The sequence below is a fragment of the Thamnophis sirtalis genome, unplaced genomic scaffold, assembly GCF_051295495.1.
Source record: "Thamnophis sirtalis isolate CommonGarterSnake01/CBP01778 unplaced genomic scaffold, rThaSir2_p1.2 scaffold_10, whole genome shotgun sequence".
In the NCBI taxonomy this organism is placed as follows: Eukaryota; Metazoa; Chordata; class Lepidosauria; order Squamata; family Natricidae; genus Thamnophis; species Thamnophis sirtalis.
Window position 1 is genome coordinate 13320499 of NW_028261390.1, and position 21310 is coordinate 13341808.

Sequence of the window (21310 nt, forward strand, 5' to 3'; positions counted from 1 at the left end):
GTCAGAAGGTAGCAAAAGGTGATCACATAACCCTGGGACACTGCAATTGTCATAAATATGAGTCAGTGGACAAGTGCCTGAATTTTAATCATGTGACCTTGGGATGAACTAACCTTACGCTGAAATGGTTGATCGGGCAAACTGGTAGTAGTGGCGGTGGGAGGCTCCGTGTGAGTACACGCACGAGCGAACCGGTAATAAAAAATATGGAAACCCACCACTGGGTTGTACATGGGGAATATGGTCATAAGTCATTTCTTCAGTGCTGTTTTAACTTCAAGTGGTCACTACAGGAATTGTTGCAAGTCGACGACCACTTGTGTAAGACAATGTGGATAAGAATAATCTAAAATCAACCAAAACAAAAGAAATGAGAATAGAATCAATGTACTATAAGGTGAAGCCAGGGGTGGGTTCCTGCCAGTTCTAACCTCTTCTATAGAAGACGTTCCACAAATCTACAGTGCTGTTTAGAACTGGTCCCAGCTCCCTCCCCTCGCCCGTCCGCACACCATCAAGATGAAGAGCGAGAGGAGGAATTCTGGGAGTTGAAGTCCACAAGTCTTAAAGCTGTCAAGTTTGAACACCCCTGGGGGTTTTTTTCTAAAGGGTTAGGGGTGCAGGGGTCTTGTAACATGACAGCTTTAAGACTTGCGTACTTCAATGCCAGAGTTTCTGAGCCAACATTTTGGTGCTAAGCAAGAGTGTTTTTAAGTGGGTTTCACCACATTTTACAAATTGGCCATGCCCACCCAGTCACATGGCCGGCAAGCCACTCCCACCTGGTCACATGGCCAGCAAGCCACTCCCACAAATCAGGCCACACCTACAGAAGAGGTTTTAAATTTTTTTTGAAACCTACCACTGGGTGAAGCTAAACACTTCCATTAGAATGAGCTCCTGATGACCATATATTCTCTTCTTAGCAATTCTATGGAAATGTTCTGTTATGGTCAATCTAACAAAGGGTCACCATAATACAAGTCAATTTAAAACTTATGAGAAGAAAAAGCAGTAACTTCCTGGAGATAAGACTTGAGTAAGTAGCAATAGCAACAGCTTTTAGACTTATCTACTGCTTCACAGTGCTTTACAGCCCTCTCTAAGCAGTTTACAGAGTCAGCATATTGTCCCCAACAATCTGGGTCCTCATTTTACTGACCTTGGAAGGATAGAAGGCTGAGTCAACTTTGAGCCAATCAGGATCGAACTGTTGAACTGCTGGCAGTCGGCAGTCAACACAATTAGTCTGCAGTACTGCATTCTAACCACTGTGCCACTACGGCTCTTTAAGTCGTAGTAGAGTATATAGTAGACTATATACATAGCATAATGTCCCAAATTTTCTATGAAAGGAAGTCAGCACTGTTCCAGAGGAGTCAGCTGAATAATGACTATAGGACTGAGACTCCACGCAGATGTGGCAAATGCTTTATAAAGTCCCCTGGCAAAAAAAATAATAAAATATAAGACTGCTACAGAATTTCTTCAAAGACAAGACACATATTATTTTAAATTATCTTTTTTAAAGATGGATTTGAAAAAAAACAGAATTATTTCCATGCACAGTAGGGTGAACACCAAAGGCACTTTAATTCTTTTTGTGCATTGTTGTCTCCATTTAATAATTTAAATTTTAAATATTAAATTTTAATAAATGTATGGCATATTAAATAAACCAATCAATTTCCATTCCTTTCATCTCAGAGCGCTGTTCAGAGAATACCTCTGTGCTTGCAGTTTCTCTGACAATTGAGCGCACAAAAAGTTTAAACTGGATTTGGGCTTCAACAATATTCAACTCGATTTCATATCTTAGCTGCTTAATAAACCTTAATTCCCTGGAAGCATCTTTTCTGCAGCAGTAAAAACAGTCGAAGTCAGCAATTGTAGGAATGAAGGATAGCAGCTCATTTTGGCAAACTTTATTCCATCTTTTCATGAAGGCAGTTCATGAAGATGATTCCAAAGAGATTAGGAAAAGTGAATAGATTCACATGAAGTTCTATCAAACCATTCATCTAGCTGCCCTAATATTACTTGTGTAATTTTGGAAAACTTATACTCCCTTAAGATTGATTTTACCTAGTGCACTAATTCCACTTTGAACAAACCCCTTGGGGGTCATTTTTGTTGTGGGATTAAAAAGCCTCACAATCTTGGATAATGAAACTCTACATTATATAGGCGAGTACTCAAAAGTGTGTACAGTCAAGGCTATGTTTTTCCCATTTGCAATGTATGACTGCAAAAGTTGGACCATAAGAAAGGCCGTGCGCCAAAGAATGGAGGCCTTTGAAGTATGGTGCTGGAGAAGACTCCTGCAAGTCCCTTGGACTGCAAGGCGATCAATCCGGTCAGTCGTAGAGGAGATCAACCCTGACTGCTGTTTAGAAGGCCAGATCCTGAAGAGGAAACTCAAATACTTTGGCCACCCAATGAGAAAGAAGGACTCGATGGAGAAGAGCCTCATGCTTGGAAAGATTGAGGGCAAAAGACGAAGGGGATGACAGAGAATGAGGTGGCTGGATGGAGTCACTGAAGCTGTAGGACTGCAGAGGATGGTAGAGGACAGAAAGGCCTGAAGGAACATTGTCCATGGGGATTGTGATGGGTCAGACATGACTTCACAACTAACAACAACATATGAGTCTGGACCTTCTCCCATTGATTATTTATGCTTATTGGGAAAGTCACTCTAGAGTTTTTTCATACATCCACAAGATATGGAAAGCAAAGAAGCCAAAGAAGGGTGCCTCCAAATGACTTCTAGAAAGACACAACCAAGTGAAAGGCTCACAAGATTATGTCTGTTATACAGGAAGACAGTTCTTATTATATGTTAGTTCTCAACAGAGATTTAGATTTCCCTCTCGCTCCCCACCACCAGCCCAAAAAACATGAAAAGATAGAATACAAGCTGGGCTATCTGACATAGCAATTGTATCAAGAGACATATGCATATATTCAGTGCCTTGAACAGAACTATTTTGCAGCTCCAGGAGCATTTCTTATCAGGGAAGAGAAAATATAATGATAAACAAGACCATGTTCTGCTCTGACTGTTATAAACAGGCTGAGGATGAAATTTGGAATAACGATAGTTGAGGATTTTTTTTTTAAGGAAAAGAAAAAGAACTATTCATAAAATCAGCATGTTGGATTAGCATTGCGTGGCTGCTGGCCATGGTGCTGAAAGTGATGCATTGATACAGCATCTTTGGTCCCTTCAGTCCTTGCTCAGTCTTCATGATTATCTCATATTTGATTTGGATTGTTGCCTCCTCAGGGCAGTGATGATCACAACAGGCCAGAAGGCATTGCTATCTTATTGTAAGATTAGAAAAAACCAAGCTTTTCGGGAAGCAAGGGTCTTAAAAATGGAGAAGGTCAATACAGTGCCATTGTTTCTCTAAAGTAGCAAACTTACTTCTGAAGTTCCTAGCAACAGTCCCATCATAGGAGGTTCTCATCCAATAAATTTTCCTGCATCTAAACTTCTTTACTGCTTTTCCTATGCATGTTTTATTCTGATACTACAAACTTCTGCACACAGAGGAGGACTTAGCTTTCTAATATTCTTGCTTAAACATATACCATATGTGCTAAAAGTGTGTATAGAACCCACTGAACAATAGTTACTGAAGATAAATCTCTCTCTCTCTCTCTCTCTCTCTCTCTCTCTCTCTCTCTCTCTCTCTCTCTCTTTCTCTCTCTCTCTCTCTCTCTCTCTCTCTCTCTCTATCATCTATCTATCACCACCGTCTATTTATCATCTATTGAGACTTGGGGAGAGAGATAGAGGGAAGACAGTTTGATCTTATAATTAAGGAATTAGGTTAGAAATAAAAAAAACAGTGAGTTCAAGTCTCTTTTTAGCCATGAAATCCAGCTGGGTGACATGGGCTGGTCACTCTCTCAGCCGAGTCAAACACTCAGGGTTACTGGTGTGGGAAAAAATAGGAGGAGGAAGGTGTGTTGGAGATGTTCATTACCCTGAATTACTGATAAAAATAATAAAGGCAAGATGTGGAGGGAGGGGTCCATGTTGGAGTTGGCTGAAAAATTAATATCAGATCCCACTTTCCCCTGCCCTATCTTACTCCCTCCCTCCTCATCCTTTAGCTATTGCATTTTGTAATTGTATAGATTTGTAGTATTTTATTTATATAGCTTTACTTTTTAATATTGTGAGCATCCCAAAGTTACTCTACAGTAGAGTGCACATGTAAATGCATATGTATATGTATCTGAAACTAGAACTCTAATTGTATATTGCTTTGTCCTGGACATTATTGCTATGATCAATGAAATACAATGTGTGTGGGAGCAGAGAGAAAGAATGAGTAAATGATTAGTTAAGTGTGTTTCAGGCTGCAAACCTCATCTATCTAACTTTTGAAGGGGAAGGTGGACATACACAAAGCTTTGCATTAGCCCAGGAATCTCAAATTCATCACTGTTGAAGTGCTATGATTGGACTGCAAATAAAGATAGCTCAGAATAGCAATGAAGTGCCCATGAAAAGAGGCAATTCATACATCTGCCAGCAATCAGCACTCATTCTGGAAACCCTTTTCATCTCCTAAACTCATCTACCTACCTCTTGAGCATACCTGGAGTATTCATTCCATACCTGGAGGCTGAACTGCCTGGAAATATTGTTAGAAGAACATGAATACTCTGCTATTACAGTTTAGGAATCCTAAGTGAGAAATACGTTGTATAGTCTCTCATAATTCAGTGCAAATCAATTATGCACCACGGTGTTATAGAACAATGATTTCTAGAGTCTAGTTCAAGAGGGTTCTGGCTGTATCTGAGTATTCAGTGTTTACTGTATCGGTAATAGAATCAAGAAAGTATCCTATATCCAGATGTATCAACAATGCAAACTGCATGGAAGAATAATTAGGATTTGTTTATAAAATGCCTACATTTTAGGAGTTATAGGAAGGTTTTAAAAACGATCCAAGTTATACCTATGGGGAGAAAGTAGAAAGGCAACATAGAGGAGAGAGGAAAACAAATAAATTCAGATATCCTAAAATCCTAGTGATATAGGGGGGAAATTGATGCAAAAAAGGCAGTTCTTAAAAAGGAGAAATAAAGAGCCTTTTGATGCAGGTGAAGAAGGAGAATGCAAAAGTTGGCTTGAAACTCAACATTAAGAAAACTAAGATCATGGCATCTGACCCTCTCAATTCCTGGTAAATAGATGGGGAAGAAATGGAGGTAGTGACAGATCTTATTTTCCTGGGCTCCAAGATCACTGCAGATGGGGACTGCAGCTAAGAAATTAAAAGACTCTTGCTCCTCGGGAGGAAAGCTATGGCAAATCTAGACAGCATACTAAAAAGCAGAGACACCACCCTGCCAACAAAAGTGCATATAGTCAAGGCTATGGTTTCCCCAGTTGCAATGGATGGTTGTGAAAGTTGGACCATAAGAAAGGCCGAGCGCCAAAGAATTGAGGCCTTTGAACTATGGTGCTGGAGAAGACTCTTGCGAGTCCCTTGCACTGCAAGGTGATCAAACCAGTCAGTCCTAGAGGAGATCAACCCTGACTGCTCTTTAGAAGGCCAGATCCTGAAGATGAAACTCCAGTACTTTGGCCACCTAATGAGAAGGAAGGACTCACTGGAGAAGAGCCCAATGCTGGGAACGATTGAGGGCAAAAGAAGAAGGAGATGACAGAGAATGAGGTGGCTGGATGGAGTCACCGAAGAAGTAGGCGTGAGCTTAAATGGACTCCAGAGGATGGCAGGGGACAGGAAGGCCTGGAGCAATATTGTCTATGAGGTTGCGATAGGTTGGACACGCCTTTACAACTAACAAGAACAAAAAGGAAAGTCAAACAGTTGTTGGTTTCAACCAAGCTGAGAAGGTGAACCAAGCACAGAAATCTTTCTCATTGTGTTGACCAGGTGGGATGGCTACTAACTACAGGTAATGAAAAGCATCAAGATATTATAGGTTTTGAAACCTTCTTTTTGTAGAGACAGCTTTCAGTTTGAGAGGTATTTTAATTTCACTGTCATCCTCTACCTGCAAACTATAATGGGTCTGAGAAGAGCTACATAGCCTGATTGTGTTGTACTTACAGGCTGGATTTATTCTTTGGCCTACTCCTATATATGAAAAGCTTTGTGGTATCTTGTAGAATATTCAAAATGCCTTCAGGTGCTTGTTCTATTTCACTAGTATTAACATTGTTAATACATATACCTCCGTACCTGGTATTTCAGACATGAAAAGAGAGACATGTTTATGTAATAAACTTATGTAAGCCTCTTACCAGATACTGCTTATTATATTGCTAAAGGCTATATTGGTCTGCTATATTGAATGTCTTTGCAATAACTTGTCCTGCTTTAAAAGCCAGGAAGGCATTAGGTACTGGTGGAGTTATTACAGCAATGTTTTTTAACCTCGACAGCTTTAAATGGGTGGACTCCCTCCCAGAATCCTCCAACCGGTATGCCGACACAATTCGGAGAATTGAAATCCATCTATCTTGAGATTTGCCAAAATTGAGAGATATTGGATGACAGTGTCAGGCCAGAGTTTCAGAGGCCTGGATTCCAATCAATTATCAACCCTTCTGCTCAATCATAACCTAATTTACTTGCTTTCTCAGCAGGTTGTGGGGAAAATGAGATGAGATGGGAAGCCATGCACTGTATACTCTCCAGTGCCATCTACTGTGGTGGCGCAGTGGTTAGAAGGCAGTATTGCAGGCTAACTCGCTGTTCACTGCCAGGAGTTTGATTCTGACTGGCTCAAGGTTGAGCCAGCCTTCCATCTTTCCAAGATGGAAGTAAAATGAGCACCCAGATTGTTGGGGGCCATATGCTGACTCTGTAAACCGCTTAGAGAGGGCTTTAAAGCACTGTGAAGCAGTATATAAATCTAAGTGCTATTGCTATTGCCCTGACTATTTTTGGGAAGAAGATGGTTCATAAATATAATGATTAATATTCCCCAGTATGTAAGGGACGTGGTGGCTCAGTGGCTAAGACATTGAGTTTGTCAATCAGAAAGGTCAGCACTTTGGCGGTTCGAATCCCTAGTGCTGCGTAATGGAGTGAGCTCCTGTTGCTTGTCCTAGCTTCTGCCAACCTAGCAGTTTGTAAGCATGTAAAAATGCAAGCAGAAAAAAAGGAACCACCTTTGGTGGGAGGGTAATAGCGTTCCATGCGCCTTCGGGTTTTAGTCATGCTGGCCACATGACCACGGAGACGTCTTCGGACAGCGCTGGCTCTTTGGCTTTGAAATGGAGATGAGCATCGCTCCCTAGAGTCAGGAACAACTAGCACATATGTGCAAGGGGAACCTTTACCTTTATTCCCCAGTGTGACAATGTTCATATATTGCATGCCTTCTGGTCTAGGATGGTCTACCAACATTTTAAGAAGATTTAAATATGAAATTAATTCCTAATAAGCCAAAATTGTGGCCAAGAGCAAATATTATTCTGGAAGGATTGTTTCCCAAACGTGGCTTCTTAAAGATATATGATCTTCTACTCCCAGAATTCCTCAACCAGTCCACACATCTTCAAATGATCAAGGCTGAGAAACACTGTAATGTTCACCCAAAATTTCTATTTTGATGATAAAGGTACAGACTTCCATTATGCTAATACTATCAGTTAATCTTCAGAATAGCCAATTTTGTTCCAGTCCAAAATCCTCAGAAAATCACAGCTCAGGTTCTCAACTATAAAATGGTTACCAGGATGATAAAGCATTAAAAGGTTTTGTATTGATGAATGGAATGTTACTTGACAGTATATCCAGGCGTGCACAGTTGGGTTGAGTGCATCCCATTCACTTTAGATTGGCAAAAATGATGACTGATTAGTCAGTTGAATCCCAATGTCATCTACGCCAGTAAAAACGTCTGATGAAATTCCCCGATGGCAAATAACATTAGAGAGAACAAATACTCTGCTCCTGAAAACAGCATAATTTATATGCAAATAAATAATGGTGGCTGCCTTTTTTCTGCTTTCATTCTTAACTATGAATGGTAAGAAAGAATTCTGTTCATTTCTCTAGTTTAAATAAACTGGCCTAATTTTGCACTTACCAGACAAATATTTTATAGATATAAAAAGTTTTTTTTTCCCCCATCAGTCTCAACAATTCAGTATTTCAGCTTTAAAATTTAACTTAGAGGGTGAAAAGGTTTGTCTCAAATCCAGTGTTTTCTTCCCGTCAAAAGACTATGGATGCATGACTGGGAATTGTTACCTTTTATAGTGGATTTGTAAATTTTGAGACGGATGTCTATCAGCGGTGGGATTCACTTACCTTCCCTACCAGTTCGCAAATGGGAGTGCATGCGCACCGCCTTCTGTGCATGCGCAGTGCTCGTGCATTATGTCGGGACGGGTGGGCGGAGCCTCCCGCAGCCGCCACTACCCGTTCGCCCGAACCGGAGAGAACTGGCTGAATTAGAACCTCTGAATTCTATGCTCTAACTCAAGTACTAAGGAAAAGATGAATGGACTACGATACGGATGTCAAACTCATGGCATCATGTTGCCATCACATCACGTTTTGTGATGTTTTTTCCTCTTTGCAGAGCTGGGGTGGGTGTGGCCAGTTTGACGCCCCTGGACTAAGTCCAGGCCTCACCTACTTCTCCTCTTTTAAAAAGTTTTAAATAGACTTTAGTGTTAATACTGATGTAGTATTTTATCTTGTTGCTTTTATTGATTGTAAGCCACGATTTCTAGGTGAGATGAATGTCATATGTTAAATAAATAAATAAATAACTCATGCATGTATGTTGGGTAAAACTAGTGTTGTGGTCCGCCAGCAGCCAGCGGAGCTGGTAGCAGATTCCAACAGTGAGGAGGTTGGGGAGGAAGATGGGCCAGTCCTGGAGTCTGGGAAGGCTCTGATGAGGGCTCTGCATCAGAGGCAGAGAGGGGGCCAGGGCCATGTGACAGTTATCAGCTGCCTTCAGAGTCAGACATCAGTGAGGCAGAGGAACAGCTGGAGCCTGTTCCCAGTGTGCACATGCACAGAGCTGCCAGACGAAGGGAACAGCTAAGGAACAAGGGAGTAAAGCCACAGGTGGATGGTGAATGGCCCCCTCCCATAGGGAATAAAAGAGGAGCGAAAGGGGAGGGGTGTTTGCAGGAGACAATGAGTTCATTCCTGCATTCTTGCCTAGTATTGCAACGTCTGAAAGATATCGGCCTGGCCACTCTCCAAGCCTGATAAAGGTGGTGAAAGACTGTGGGCTGGGACTTTGCTGGAGAGGAATTCACTGTAAATTAAATAAAAAGGGTTTATCTGGTCGAGGACTCGGCTTCGTGCTGCTGGGGAAACCTAGGTCAGAACAACTACAGATAGTGGCATATACTGGCAAAGTAAGACATAAACTTTGCAAAACTTTGGACTCAACGTATAGAAAACCGACATCAATTGTGCCGAGGTGGCACAGTGGTTAAATGCAGCACTGCAGGCTTCTTCAGCTGACTGCAGTTCAGCAGTTTGGCTGTTCAAATCCCACCAGGCTCAAGGTTGACTCAGCCTTCCATCCTTCCGAGGTGGGTAAAATGAGGACCCAGATTGTTGTTGGGGGCAATATGCTGACTCTGTAAACCGCTTAGAGAGGGCTGAAAGCCCTATGAAGCGGTATATAAGCCTAACTATTGCTAAAAAGCCTCTTGCTAAAAATTAAATGATGGAGTCCTATTCCTCCCTATCAAGTTGGTGGAGAGATGACAGAAACCAGGAACTACAGATTTATTAACTTTAATTTTGGGTGCTACTTTCTGCTATTGGCCATTCATGCTTTCTCCCTTTCAATCCAGGGGATTATCTGAGCTGCAGTAGCTCCCCGTGCCAAAATGGAGGGACCTGCATCAATGAAAAGAGGGCCTTTGTCTGTGCTTGTCGCTATCCTTTCGGAGGAGCCAACTGCAGCGCCAAGATGACGGAGGAAAATGCTGCAGCCATCGGTGAGCATATGCAAAATGTATACACCTGTTTCAGAACAACAGAATGATAGAGTTGGAAGGGACCTTGGAGGTCTTCTAGTCCAACCCCCTGCTCAAGCAGGGGACCCTATAGCATTTCAGACAAATGGCTGTCCAGTCTCTTTTTAAAGGCCTCCAGTGATGTCAGAGGTGGGCTTCAAAAGTTTTAGCAATGGGTTCTCTGCCTGGTTGCTGGGTGGGCATGGTGGGCCTGGCCTAGTCGGCCTCCTGCACCCCGGTGGAGGGGGTGCGTTTTCACCCTTACTGGGCTCTGGAGGCTTTCCTCAAGTCTCCGGGGCGGTGAAAACAGTGCATACGTGGGGAGGGAACGCATTGCATTTTGGGGTTTGGGGCACATGCACGCACATTTGTGCTTGGTCCAGAAAAGGTTAGCCATCACTGATTTATGCCTTCAATATTTAACTTCCCATTTAGTTGGGCTTCCCAAGCCTACAGTCATCTCCTCCTCCTCCTCCTCCTCCTCCTCCTCCTCCTCCTCCTCCTCCTCCTCCTCCTCCTCCTCCTCCTTCTCCTCCTCCTCTTCTTCCTTCCCTCATCCTCCTCCTCTTCTTCCTTCCCTCCTCCTCCTCCTCTTCTTCCTCCTCCTCCTCCTCCTCCTCTTCCTCCTCCTCCTCCTCCTCTTCCTCCTCCTCTTCCTCTCCTTCTCCTCCTTCTCCTCCTCCTCCTCCTCCTCCTTCTCCTCCTCCTCTTCTTCCTTCCCTCCTCCTCCTCTTCTTCTTCCTCCTCCTCCTCCTCCTCCTCTTCCTCCTCCTCCTCCTCCTCTTCCTCCTCCTCTTCCTCTCCTCCTCCTCCTCCTCCTCCTTCTCCTCCTCCTCCTCTTCTTCCTCCTCCTCCTCCTCCTCTTCCTCCTCCTCTTCCTCTCCTCCTCCTCCTCCTTCTCCTCCTCCTCCTCTTCTTCCTTCCCTCCTCCTCCTCCTCTTCTTCCTCCTCCTCCTCTTCCTCCTCCTCTTCCTCTCCTCCTCCTCCTCCTCCTCCTCCTCCTCCTCCTCCTCCTCCTCCTCCTCCTCCATCATCATCATTATCTTAAACCGAGCTGGGTTTTTTGGGGGGCCGGACAACAAATGCAAACTTGTTACTTTTGAAAAGAGTGTGATTAAACATTGGAGGAAAAGAAATTGTGATTTTAAAAAATCCCCCCTTAATAAAGTAGCACAGGATGGCAAACACAACAGTTTGCCACACACATTTTTTTTTTCTGGTGCGTTTTGACAGTGATTGTGAAGAGAATTGCTTTCTGTACAATTTAAAAATTCATTTCCCCACCCTTTTTCTTCTTTATATCTCGGGAAATTGACAGATAGCCTGGGGGAAAGTTTATAACTCTACCTGTGTCTGCTATATGAAGCTGATCCCTCTTAAATCAGCAATTCCGCATGAGAAGACAACAAAAGGCGGGCTGGGATGTTATGGCAGGCTTAGAGGGCGAAGGCTGAAAATAGCATTTCGGAGCACAGATTCCCCTGCACTGCTTTCTCATTAAACTTATTCTGTGACAAGGCAGCATTATGCTGATTTCTCCTCCCTTGTTTCTCCCCATTGGCTACTACTTCCCGGGGAGGTGTAGAAAATTTGCAGCAAAATGACAGCGGTGGTACGAGAATATTACCGGGCAGAGATATTCTCCTGCATTTTCCTCTTTTTACCTTCATTTAATTTGAGGGGGAAATGGTTTTGAAACTCTCCCCCACAAAAAAAGCTGTAAATTTCAGAGAAGTTGTCACGAAAAGAGTGTAGTGTTCTTGCCCTTATTTAATAATAGGGCAAAAGATTTGTGTGTGCATGAATACCCTGCCTTTTACTGTATAGTCACTTGTCTTCAAACAACTTGATTTCTTGTGCTTTCCCTTTTCTATGCCCTATTGAAACATTATCCACATTTGGTAAAAAAAATTGGAACATACTTGTGTTCAGCTTTAACCAAGAACTAAATTAGATGCCAAAACTAATCATGACAGAATAACAGAGTTGGAAGGTATTGCAAGCGGACTCTGCCCACAGCCTGGAGTTCGATCCTGACCGAATTAAAATTGACTTAACCCCCTATCCTTCCGAGGTCCATAAAGTGAGGACCCGGATTGTTGGGGGCAATAGGTTGACATTTGTAAACCGGCTCAGAGAGTGCTGTAAAGCACTACGGGGAAGTATATAAGCGTAAGTGCTGTTGCTATTATTGTAAAAATGGCATCTCATTTAAGAGTGATCTTCAGAAAGTTCTAAAACTTTAACAAGTGTTCTCGGTGCAGCCTCATTGACGCTTTGAGGTCCTCATCTCTCTTTGATTTTGGCCTTTCCAATTATGGGTTCAAGTGTTTCATGATGTCTATTAACAGCATTCCCCAGTTGCCAAAGAGGATAGCAATAGCAATAGCAGTTAGACTTACATACCGCTTCATAGGGCTTTCAGCCCTCTCTAAGCGGTTTACAGAGTCAGCATATTGCCCCCAACAACAATCCGGGTCCTCATTTTACCCACCTCTGAAGGATGGAAGGCTGAGTCAACCTTGAGCCGGTGAGATTTGAACAGCCGAACTGCAGAACTGCAGTCAGCTGAAGTAGCCTGCAGTGCTGCATTTAACCACTGCGCCACCTCGGCTCTCGGATCATTGGTTGCCCTCTCCCCTCCTTGGAAGAGTTCTATAGCTCCCATTGTCTTAAGAAAGTTCAAAACATTCTTAAAGATCCATCTCATCCTGGGCACCTCCTTTTTTTTTTTTTGAACTATTACCATCTGGCAGACGGTACAGGACAATAAAAAGAAGGACAAATAGGCTGAAAAACAGCTTCTATCCCAGAGCAGTAGCTATACTGAATTCTACTGCATAGTGCAATATTAACGCAGCATCAGGGGTTTTCAGTTTAATTGTATAGAATGTGAAGGATGTGTGTTTCTGTTTTATTTTTTTTTTACAGTTTTTTTAAAAAAAATGTATAATGTACACCGCAGATGGCATTTAATTTCATTGTACGAAGTGCAGTGACAATAAAGTATATTATATTGGCTTCGAGGGGAGGAGCTGCCGCCGTCGGGAGCTCAATAAAGCTCCTGCCAGGACTCTGGTTCGTATATCTTATAAGATCTATAGATATCTCCCCTTTCTGGCAGAAAGGGGCAGGGAGAAGGTCAGTCGTTAGGATCTCTTTGTAATTCATAGCTTTTCTTTTTGCTGTGAATGGAGAAGAGGTTCAACATTAGCTGAGCCTTTACTCCGGCCAGTTTTCCGTGCTGCCTTTTTTGCAGCCTAGGCAGATTGCCTCCCCCCCCAGGACAAAGCTAAGCTATTTAAAAGCCAATCTGGGCGGGGACCATTCCCGAGGAATTTCTTCTATTACTATTTAAAATACCAGCTTCAATTTCGCAAAAGGCTCCCTTTCTTTTTTAGCTGCGTCACAAGATGGCGATCTCGTAGCTTTTGTGTTTGATCTGACGCAGCTAGTTGACCCTACCCTCCTGAAGGCTTCTCCGTACTAATTGCTAAAAGATTAACTGAGGGGAGCACAGACTTTGATTTTTGGCTCGCTTGATTGCTTGTCTTTTATTTTTATTCTGGAATGGCTCCCAAACCTAAACAGAAGCGCTTCCTTAATAACATATCTCCAAAAACTGCTATGAAGTCGCTACCCTTGTCTCCTACACCCTCCACGGGAGATTTGCTAACACAAGAATTCCTTCTCAAAACGCTTAATGATTTCAGACAGGAGATTAATCAACTGATATCGGATTTATGTGATCAATTTGATGCTAAAATTGCTCAGGCAAAGCAGGATATGATCGGAGTAATGACAGTCATGACAGATTATATTGCTGAAACGGAGGACAAATTGGAACTTTTGGAAGAAACTAACCTTAATCTGATATCAAAAATTCAAACGTTAGAACAGGAAATTGCATCTGCCCAAAAAGAACTTGTCATGATAAATTATAACAAGTCTGCCTTTGCTATACGAGTTAGAGGGCTGCGTGAAAACCAACAGGAGAATTTGAAACAGACATTCTTTGAAGCTTTCAGTCGCTTGGTGGGAAGTCCGGGACTTAACTTTGATTGGCAGATTCAAAGAATTTACCGCCAGAATTCCTGGGTAGCAAAACAGCGACAGCTTCCAAGGGACATAATAATATACTTTACTACAAGGGAATCTAGAAATGAGATAATACAGAGGCTCTACGGAAAGAGGTTGAGAATTGATGGGGATGACCTGATTGTTTTTAAAGAGATACCATTTCAAATATTAAGAACAAGAAGACAGTACGCTTTCTTAACTGAAGAGCTCAGAAACTCTCAGATTTCATACAAATGGGAAGTCCCAGCTGGTATTACAGTTACATTTGGCAACCAAAAACACCGCATTAACTCCGTCTGTGAAGCCCGAAAATTTTACTACGAGACCCTGAAGGCGGGACTTCCTGATTCATCCGGATCTGGGGAGAGACAAGGAGAAGGAGAAGACAAACAGCGAGACACGTGGCTACAAGGCGGAGGGTGTTGCTTTCCTCTTCCGGAAGGGCAGAAGACTAAAGAATAAAGACTAAGCGATGTTTTTAAAGCTTTATGATTTCCGTCTGGGATAAAATGGAAAAGTAGCATATTGATGATGAGACATGGAGACTGAAAGAAGCGTTGCTGATTGTGGACATATATTCTATAGAAGTTTTGTCTGAACTCTAACTCAAATTGTGCATGAACTATTTTCTTAGGCGAGGAGAACGGAAATTGTGATCTTTTTGAGTTGCGGTTTGGAACGAACGGAGTTGGGAGGTGCGTGGGAGAGGGAAGGGCAGCGAAAGTTTAATTAGATTACCTGGGGCTAGAACGCAAGCTGATGTTTGTTTGAGTTGCTATATCAATATAAGGTTAAGAAAGATTGGTCGGAGAATCTTCAGGAAAGTGGAGTAAACATGGGAGGAGCAATGAATGTGGATAAAATATATATGTGGATATGGATAAAGGCAGGGTGGAAGGTAAAAACTTTATATGTGGAGGTGGGTAAGGATAGAAAGGGAGGTGTTGGAAATGAAAAATGAAAGAAGTATTTGAGTTTAATGGTGTTATAGAAAGGTTTGGATATTTGGATAAAAAAGAGATAAATTAAAGGTCTGAATAGATAGACAAAGCAAGGAGATTTTTAGTTGGGGAATTCTAATTGATCAACTTACCTGGCTCTAATATAGTTTGAAACCCTGCAAGTAGCAAAATAATCGAAATTTGGAATGAGTCACATTGTTTAAGATTTACAGATAATGGGAAGCTGTGTTAACGTAGTGGGTTTATTGACCCTTTTTGTTTCTTTCTTCTTTTTGTGTGTGAGTGTGGGTGTTTTTTCTTTCTTTTTTTTTTTTAATTTCTTATTTTCTACTATTTTTCCTTTTTCTTTTTGGCTTTACTTTTATCTTATTTTTTTTTAATTTTAAAGTTAGCTGACCTTATTATACTCAAATGCTTGTTAAAGAACTATGCCGGGCATGGGACCTGCGAAGCCGTAAGGGGGTTAGGGAGGGGGGATTATAGAGGGGAGGGGGGAGGGTGGAATTACAGTTTCAATCCTTAGAACAATAAGAATTCACTTGTGTACTGCGGCTCGTTTTTCCTTTTTTTTTCTTTTTTTCTTTTTCTACTTTTATTGTAAAAAACAAATTGAATTGTATGGATACACCAAAGTGAGGAGAAGAGGGAAAGAGAAGGGAGAAGTAAAGAGGGAGTGAGAGGGAATGTAAGGAGGGTGAAATGGAGGGAGGGGGAGATGTCTGAGGGGGTAGGGAAGTAGAAGAGGGGAATGCTGGAGGGGTGAAAGGAAAGTTGGAGGGGGAGAAGAGAGGGTGTATGGGGGAATGAAGTGTTATGTTGGGTTTTTTTTTTCCTTTTTTCTTTTTTTTTTATGCACAGTATATAAGTGATTGTATAAAATGAAAATGAAAATGAAAAAAAAATAAAATAAAGTATATTATATTATTATTATTGTTCAAAAGCTCTACCCAGCTTTCCCCCCCCCCCCACACACACACATTCTGACCCTATTATTTTATTGCTTGCTTTTTTCACAGATTTCTCAAAGGGATCTTACCGATATGCACCGATGATAGCCTTTTTTGCTTCGCACACCTACGGGATGAACACACCTGGGCCTATTCGATTTAACAATCTGGATGTCAACTATGGAACCTCTTATGTCCCTGCCAACGGAAGGTTCCGCGTACCATACTTGGGAGTGTATGTCTTTGAGTATAACATTGAATCAAGCAGCCCTTCCATCTCAGGTTACCTGGTGGTGGACGGAAACGACAAGCTAGCTTTCCGATCTGAAAACGGAAGTGGAGACAAATACGTCACTAGAGTAGTTACCGGAAGTGCTATATTGGAACTGAACTACGGACAAGAAGTCTGGCTCAGACTGGCAAAGGGCTCTATCCCGGCAAAATACCCCCCTGTAACTACATTCAGTGGCTACTTATTGTACCGTACATAAAAAGCTGCCATCCAATATTTCTTCCCTGTTACTTCTCACTTCCTTCTATCCTAATAAAGGAAATCTCATTTAGAGTTCTCAACTCTTCTCTGGTAGATTTCCCATGCCTCTAATTTATGCACAACAGTCCGAAATTAGATAGGAAATAATTTCCCCATCCTTGGATTTCAGCGCTGGCCCAAAAAACCCCAAGATAAACGTAGTTAATGACAAATGGATCCCATTCAGTATTTCCCCCAATCTTGGCAACTTTCTGACTTGTAAATTTCAGCTCTCTGATCTCCCATTTATGGAATTCTGAAATTTGAAGTCCACAAATATGAAAAGGGCAAGATTAGGGAAACCGTGTTGTGCATAAAGTTATGATTATTCTAACCATGTAAAAGAATTTTTTGGAGAACACGTGAAGTTAATTATATTTTGATAGCTCTTGATACGGACATGGTATCAGCTAAGGGCAAATGGACCTGCCCTATCTACTTTGTTTTCTTTTTATTAGGAAAATGGAAGTTTTTCAGCTATAACGTATTCTGCCTTCATTTGAATTAAATATCCTAGAATTGTGGGGAAAGGTCTGAAGGTTGTATCCGAAGCTTTGGAGGAATTACTTGCAGTCCTAGTAATATGCTAATAGATTCTGGTTTGCCTTCTGATCATTTTTGAATTCATTGTTTTGTTCATCTACAACTTGTATCTGAATGGTTCTGTTCCCATGTCAATGGGGTGAAAAGACCCATTGTGATATACAGTATGCTCCTTTTATATTTAGGCCTTTTATATATTCTCTGCAGGAATGGGGGCTCAGTGGTTAAAACACTGAGCTTGTTGATCAGAAGATTGGCGTTCAAATCCCTACTGCCATGTAACGGAGTGAGCTCCCATTACTTGTCCCAACTTCTGCCAATCTAGCAGTTCTAAAGCATGTAAAAATGCAAGTAGAAAAATAGGGACCACTTTTGGTGGGAAGGTAACAGTGTTCTATTCACCTTCACCATTTAGTCATGCCGGCCACATGACTACAGAGATGTCTTTGGAAAGCACTGGCTCTTCAGCTTTGAAACGGAGATGAGCACCGCCCCCTAGAGTTGGGAACAACTAGCACATATGTGTGACGGGAACCTTTATATATTCTCTCAGTAGCCATATAAAGTAGTGCTATGAAAAACTGTCAAGATATTAGGACCAGGGTGGCAAAAATATTTTACAGCCAAGAATTTTGAGGTCATTTGGGGGAGGTGGTGGTGTTGTTTTAAGTTAATTTAACTTGGCTTCAGAAAGAGCAGTAGTAATATATTCATATCACTGAAAAAAGTAGTTTCAGGAAATTTGACTTGCCTTTTCTACATTTTGGGGTCTAGGAGAGCGAAAATGGCAAAATAGACAATAAGCATATAAATGATGAATGTTCCTTCCATTTGCTTTTATTTTTTGCCCTTATTTTTGAGAGCATTTTTGTGGTTTATGAATTTTTGCCCTTATTTTTGAAATGGGGAAGATCGTGCTACTGAAAATAACCAGTGATTTATTTCCACATTTTAACTGCACGATCTTGGGGAATTCTAGAAGCTGCAGAATGGGAGTGCATTAGCCTACTCTTGAATTAGGAGGAACATTCAAAGTGAGGAAATGCAGTTGATTTCATTTTTCAAATTCAGTATGTGGTTGAAACTATCTGCAGAATTTTACTTTATTCTTCAAGCATATATCATCTGAAACTTAAGTCTCATAACCAAATTAAATTTTAATGTTCTTATTTACCCATGGTGTATTTTGTAGTTATACAAAATTAAAGTATAAATATACTGTAAAAATTATCCATTTAAATACTTAATTTCCAAGGTGTGCAATTGGCTTTTGAGTTTTTAATAAATTGTGTGTCATGCATGTAAGAGATTAATAAATAAATTGAAGCATAGGAGAACTTTAAGGATCTTGAATGAAGGTAATTTTACTTGTTTTAAACAATAAGAACATAAGTTGCTGTAAAAAGTATTCTAATTACCACTTACTTCAAACGAAGTCAGCAGTTTTCTTGTCACCAACATGGCTCACCATTCATAAAGTAGTGCTTTGCTGAAAATCCAATTAAAAATCCATATATTTAAACTTTATTTACTCAATTAGTCAATTAACCGCATCAATTAAGGGATTTTCATCATTCCTGGCTCTACTGTTGACCGATAAGGAATCTGTGATGCCTTAAATGTCAAACAAAATGAGCTGTAGTAGCAGAGTCGTACCGTCAACCATTACTGAAAACTGTTTCAACCCACTCCATGTGTTTTTTTTTTTTAAACTGCCTTCTGTTTATAAGATAAATCTTCAACACACCATAAATCCTGGATGTATATATTACTGGCCTTTTCTCTACCGGTACCATATCATTTTGTAAATACTTAAAATCCCCAATTTGTCACTAAATTATCCTAGCGTATCATTGAATCTTATCATGCCTCTTGCCCACATGGCTGAATCCCGCCCTACCCCCTTGTTGGCTTTGTCAGTTTAATAATCTATTTATCCCCCTTTACTTCTGCTATGGATAAGGCTAAATGGCGTTGAAGTTATCCTACAGATGATATTCAAATGACCCACTGGAGACTGCATCTTCCCCTTAAATATGACTTTCTTTGTCCTTGCTGCTCTCGTCACTAAATCCTTCAAGCCAGGTTTCTATCCACAGAGATGTTAATTGTTTTCTTTCAAATTGTGTTGTGGTGCCCCAGTGGACAGCGGGGGGGGGCCACAACACATGGGCCAGTCCTGGAGACTGGGGAAGGCTTGGACGAGGCCTCTGCATCGGAGGCAGAGATGGGTCCAAGGCCATCTGGCAGTTCTCAGCTGCCTTCGGAGCTAGACAGCAGTGAGGCAGAGGAACAGCTGGAGTCTGTTCCCAGTGTGCGCATGTGCAGAGCTGCCAGAAGAAAAGAACAGCTAAGAAATCAGGGTCAACTTGGGAGTAAAGCCACAAGTGGACAGTGAATGGCCCTTCCCATAGGAAATAAAAGAAGAGCGAAAGGGGAGTAGGCTTTTGCAGGAAATAATCTGTTTGTTCGTTTCAAGAGTGTGAAGATCTGTCTGTGAATCTCAGAGACTCTCTGCCCAGTCTTTCCTTGCACAGCACTGCATTTGGAAAATATTTACATGGCAGCTTTCCAAGTTAGATAAGGTCCAACTTCCCCTTTGAAAGACTGTTTACCAGGCCTTTGCTGAAGAGGAATGAGAAGAATTCACCTTCATTTAATAAAAGGGGTTTTGTTGGGACCAGGAATCTGTTTTGTGCTGTTTGGGGAAGCCTAGGTCAGAATAAACTGAGATTCTTGATAGGCTTTCTATAGGTGTTGAATATGTGGAGATGAAACCTAATTTATGGGTGCCTCCTGATGTTCAGTTCAATCTTGGATCTTTATAGATATCTCTCCTAAAGGTTGGTTGAATAACTTTAATTGTGGATATTTATAGATCTGTTATTCTATAGGGTAGAATAAGGTAGTAAAGCAATAAAGAACAGAATAGATAGTCCCAAAGGTGCTTTTTTTTTTCAAGAGGCAATTTCGCTTTCTCATCCAAGAAGCTTCTTCAGCTTTGGAAATATCTTCAAAGAAAAACCAGAAAGTCCAGTTGCTTCTTGAAAAAAGCACCTTTGGGACAACCATGACATGGTTGACTGAGAATCTCCATAGACACAGAAGAGGTAATTGGTAATGGGTTCATCCATTCACTTCCATATACCGTTTGGGTCAGTTTGAACCAAGGAGATGACTTTTGACTCTTAATCATGGCATCAACCACTGATCTGGTTTCTGCCCAAGAAAACTTCTGCCATTATGTTTGTGCTTTGAGAGATGGGATGCGGCGGGGGGGGGGGGAGTAGACAAAGTCCCATTTCAGACACAAAGCCAGTAGGATGACCATTTGTAGACATATATGTTCTGACCACCCCCTCCGTATGGTGAGTCATTCCAACACAAGATTACTGCTAGACAATTTATTCACAGTAAATTAACACACCGACGAGACTTTGGCAGCAACCCAGACTTTCACAGATAATAAATATACACACAAGCTTCTCCAGCTTTAGTATAATGGTTGAGTATAATGGTTGTGTCCTGCAAAAATCCTCCTCCCAAAGTCTCTTCTTATATACTCTCTTGGGAGGAGCCTAATCACAACCACCTGGCCCCAATTATCTTCTATATCTCCGTAGTTGCTGTCAGCGCTTATCTGCCCGTCTTTGCCTGGTGTCTGGGACTAACTCCCTTAGCTGCTCCCCACTGCTCCAGGGCCTGACGTCAGGGACAAACTCCCTTTGGCGTTCATCGCTGCTCCATGCCTCAGGCACCTCCTGGTGGCCAACCAGCCTCTCTGGCCCCTGCTCAGAATCTGAACCCTGTCCAGGGTCCTCCACATCTTCCAGAGCCGACTCATAGGGTCCCTCACTATCGGAGTCTGTTTGCAGCTCCAACGGCTCCTGCTGGGCCACAATACATATGTATGTCTATCTAATAGTCCTTCTCACAGCAACCATCATGGAACAACTGTAGAGCTGTATCCAGACATGCAATGACTGTCTTACCTAATTCAGTTTGTACCTTGATGTAAAGAAGACTAATTATTTAGAGACTAGCCTAAGTACTTCCATCATCCAGGTCAATGGCAAAACTCTACTTGAAGACAAACTCCTTCCATTACTTAGGATCCCAGCTGCAAAGAGATGGTGGCAATAATGGAGAAGATTGTGGAGAATGTGATTTATGACACAGACTGAGGGGAGGGAAGGAACAGGGGTAAAGTTCAGCCATTATTCAAAGGAGGGTAGATCTGGCTGCA

At 41.7% G+C, this 21310-nt stretch overlaps 1 protein-coding gene across 1 annotated transcript in view; it reads left to right on the forward strand.

Annotated features, from left to right (window-relative positions):
- The window catches only part of MMRN1 (multimerin 1), a 91738-nt gene extending 75185 nt beyond the window's left edge, over positions 1-16553 (forward strand). Inside the window, exons 7-8 of the mRNA XM_087724104.1 lie at positions 9836-9982; positions 16059-16553. Of these exons, the coding sequence (XP_087580230.1) occupies positions 9836-9982; positions 16059-16480 (569 nt within the window). The 3' untranslated portion in view covers positions 16481-16553. The remainder of the gene's footprint in view (positions 1-9835; positions 9983-16058) is intronic.
- Positions 16554-21310: the final 4757 nt, after the last annotated feature.